The sequence below is a fragment of the Corvus brachyrhynchos genome, unplaced genomic scaffold (assembly GCF_000691975.1).
Source record: "Corvus brachyrhynchos isolate BGI_N302 unplaced genomic scaffold, ASM69197v1 scaffold211, whole genome shotgun sequence".
Taxonomy (NCBI): Eukaryota; Metazoa; Chordata; class Aves; order Passeriformes; family Corvidae; genus Corvus; species Corvus brachyrhynchos.
The window spans coordinates 422,352-426,320 of record NW_008236211.1 but is presented as its reverse complement, the minus strand read 5'-3'; the positions used below and the strand labels follow the sequence as shown (position 1 = coordinate 426,320).

At 56.1% G+C, this 3,969-nt stretch overlaps 1 protein-coding gene across 6 annotated transcripts in view; it reads right to left on the bottom strand.

Moving 5' to 3' along the window:
* Positions 1-3,969, bottom strand: part of DTNB (dystrobrevin beta) — a 121,634-nt gene that overhangs the window by 51,722 nt on the left and 65,943 nt on the right. For all 6 annotated transcript variants that reach the window (XM_017743531.1, XM_017743550.1, XM_017743545.1 and 3 more), the window contains one exon: positions 434-521. In XM_017743531.1, coding sequence (XP_017599020.1) covers positions 434-521 — 88 coding nt within the window. The remainder of the gene's footprint in view (positions 1-433; positions 522-3,969) is intronic.

Sequence of the window (3,969 nt, the reverse complement as noted above, 5' to 3'; positions counted from 1 at the left end):
GCTGTGCTCCTGTAGCCATTTTCTGTTAGAGCAGCACTGATTTTTACCAACTGGAAACGTGTTCCCTTTGTTTTCTTCTGTAAGAAGCTGCAAACACAAACCCACCTTCCTTCCCTTCCTTCCCTTCCCCGCCTCAGGCTCCTTCCCTCTGGAATAAATCCACCCCCAGCACTCGCCCATGATTTGTTTTCCTCAGGTATCTGCACATTTCTCTCTCTCCAGCCTAAGCAGGACTAATCTGCTCATGGCCCCAGCTCCCCTGACCTCATTTCCAGCCGCCCGCGCCGCCCTCCCCGTCCCGGTGTTCCCGCTGAGCCCGGGGAGCCGCGGTGCCGAGCAGAGCAGAGGTGGCTCCGTGCAGGGGTGGGAGCCGAGCCCCGGCTGTGCCCCCCGAGCCGTGGCGGTGCCCGCGGGAGGGGACGGGGTCACTTACGGCACTGCCGGCCTCGGCGGCCAAGCGCGCGGCGTAGCGGGCGATGAGCCGGTGCTCCTCGTCCAGCCGGCCCGGGCTGTCCAGGACACTGCAAGGAGCAAAGCAGAGTCAGGCCAGGCCCACAGGGCTGTGTCAGGGCACAGAGACAGCGAGGGCAGAGAGAGGAGCCCCACTGGAAATCATCCCCTTTAATAATTCCCTTTTCCGTTCCCCCCACAGTGGGGACCTCGCCCCAGACTTTCCTCCAAGCAGATTTTTCTCCAGGATTCACAGATTCCAGTTGGGATGTAGGAAAATAATTTGGTTTAGGCCCAGATTTAATTTGTTTCTGAAGCACTTGAGTGCAAACTCTGTTGGTTACTCCAGGTCAACAGGGGCCACCGGAAGGATGGAGGAGGAAAGCTTTGGGAATGCAGGATGGTCCAAGCCAGGATGATTTCCATGGGGAAGAGTGGGGGGGACCCTGCTGGCCTGGGAAGAACCCTCTGTCACTCAACAACGTGGGTTTAATGCCAGTGGCACATTGTAAGTCAGCCTGACTTACACCTGACTCACACCCACCTCCCCTCACCCAGGACAGGCTGCTCATTTGAGATTGGTCCTTCATGCCCCAGCTCCAGAGGGTGACACAGCTCCAGCTGCCTCAGGTGGCCAGGCTGGACAGGGTGGGAGCCCCCTGGGACAGTGGAAGGTGTCCCTGCCCTCGGCAGGGGTGGGTGTGAGGAGCTGGTCCCACAGCAGCCCAGGATTCCCACATGGGCTGCAGCTGCCTTGGAGACGTTGCTGAAATAGGTGTTAAAAACCATCTCCAATCATCATCAGCAAGGGTGACAGAACCCTGAGGTGACAGAGAGGGACAGGGAGGTTTGAGAGAGGAAAAGCAGTGACAGCAGAGGGGACAGATCCCAGGGTGGGAAGGGACAGGCAGCACCGGGGTCCCGCTCAGGGCTGACATCCCCCTGTTAATCACTGACACCATTAATCCAGCCAGGCAGCACAGGCAGGGCTGGATTCCCTTTGTACCTTTAAACACACTGGGGGCCAAAGGAGGATTTTTGGGTTGTGCTGATTGAAACCATCAGTGCTGAGATGTGTTCCCAGCTGGATTTGGTGCCACAGCCTTGCCACAAGGAACGAGGAAGGAAATGACAACTGGAGGAACCACTTTTAAAGCCAACAGCCAGCTGCTGGGTTTGGGAGTTGCTGGCTGTGCCCCTGGTGGGCAGAGATCCCTCATCCCATCTCCCTTGTGAAGGGAACCTCTGGATCAGGTATAGAAACCAAACTGGGATTTAATGAAAACAACAATGTGGGAATGAGGAATGTGCTTCCCGAGGCCACAGAGCCTTCCCAGCGCCACTCCCCAGGCTCCAGGTGGGATCCATGGGCAGCCCAGGGGTGCTCCAGGGAAATTCAGCATCACCACAGAGAGCAGCAAACCAAACCAGACATTCCTGGTGCACCACAAAAGCAATTCCCAGCCCACATTCCCACCTCAGGAGACAATCTGCATTTCCTCAAGCTTAACTTCAAGGGTTTGTATTTTCTTTATTCACGCAACCAATCTATATTGAATGTGATGGTTATTTAAAAATGCAGATTTAATCTCTTTTCAGTAACACCAAATTTAACAACTCAAACTCTTCCAGCCCGTGGAGTTGGCCAGGTGATGTCTGGAGTGGAACAGACCCACAGTCAGCACAGAGGGGGCTGGGATGACCATAAATTGCACTGTGAGGCCTCTGCTTGGCTGGATTAAATCCTGGAGACATCCAAGTGCACAGAGAAAGAAGGAGCTGGGGAAAGGTGAGTGAAACCAGGGGGAAAACAGACCTGAGACAGACCAGGCTCGGGGAGCTGCACAGACACCTTCACCCTGATTTATTGTCCCACAGTTCTTTGTTGAAGAACAACAACATTCCCCATCCCACATCCTGAACCCGATGTTGCTTCCCTGCAGACTTGCTCTGCAACTGTGGCTGCACAAATCTTCCCCTGCTTTTCTAAGAGATCTCTCCGTCCCTTCCACCCTTTCTGTTATCTGGTGTCTCCCAATTCCTCTCCCTGAAACTCTCCTGAAACTGCCGTCTCTTCTCATTACAGTGAGCTACAAAATAGTTATTGACAATTTCTGGTTTTCTTGAAAACAACCTGTAATTAAGAAAAGAAAGGATAATCCTTTTGGTGTTTGCTTTTAGAAATATTTTACAGGTGACAAGGAAGAGGAGTTCAAGCCAATCTCCTGGCCAGGGTTCTCCAAGGTCCTGTCCTAGCATGGCCTGGGGCCCTGCCAGGGATCCAGGGGCAGCCCCAGCTGCTCTGGGCACCCTGGGCCAGGGCCTGCCCACCCTCCCAGGGAACAATTCCTCCCCAAGATCCCATCCAGCCCTGCCCTCTGGCACTGGGAAGCCATTCCCTGTGTCCTGTCCCTCCATGCCTTGTCCCCAGTCCCTCTCCAGCTCTCCTGGAGCCCCTTTAGGCCCTGCAAGGGGCTCGGAGCTCTCCCTGGATCCTTCTCTTCTCCAGGTGAGCACCCCCAGCTGTCAAGAGCAGGAAAGGGAGTAAAGGGGAAGAATAAACCCAGAGCTCGGATGGGAGCAGGATACCCGGGAGAGAGTCCAGAGGGTTCTACAGCAGCAGAAGTTTGGAGAAGGCTTACACAGAATTCCTTCTTAAAAACGCCCTTCCAGGTGATCTGGCCCCTTTGGACAACGTTGTGCTCCTTGCACAGTCAGTCCCTGAGCTCTCCCACTCATCCCCTGGAGCTGCAGGTCATGGCTGGCACGGGGGTGGCACAGAGAACAGAATCAGGGAATTGTGGAATGGTTTGGCCTGGAAGGGACTTTAAAGCCCATCCAGTCCCCCCCCGCTGTGGGCAGGGACGCCTTCCACCATCCCAGGGTGCTCCAGGTCAGCCTTGATGCAAAGGTCTGACCAGGGGAGGGTTCAACACCTGCTCTGGGGCCACCTGGGTCGGCCACAGAGGGGACAGACCCAAATCCACTGGAGCCACAGTGAGGAGTCAGGGAGGGACAGGGATTTTAGGGGTTCGTGGGAAAGGGCTGAGCACAGGCTCTGCCCTCCTGGCAGCAGCGCCAGGACAGTGTGAGGAGCCAGAGAAGGAAATTAAATTGGCTTGGGATGGGCCTGACACAGCAGTAACGAGGTGTCTGTGCCAGGACAGGTCCCTGAGCCAGCTCAGCAGTGACAGGACACGAGAGAGTGACACACGGCTCGGGCAGGGCAGCGTGACAGAGGAAACTCAGCCCCATCTGATCCTGGCTGGAGGCTCCCATGGAATCACACCCTGCACAAGCGGGCAGGGTGGAGACACAGCCCAGACTCCCCTGCCCTGCTGCCAAACCCCGACAGAAATCCCAGCTGGGACAATCCAAGTGTCAGCAGGACAGGCGAGAGAGAGGCTGATGCATCCTGTAATGGCTTCCCATTAGGCAGGGATGGGTGGGATATTGGGCAGGAATTGTTCCCTGGCAGGGTGGGCAGGCCCTGGCACAGGATGCCCAGAGCAGCTGGGG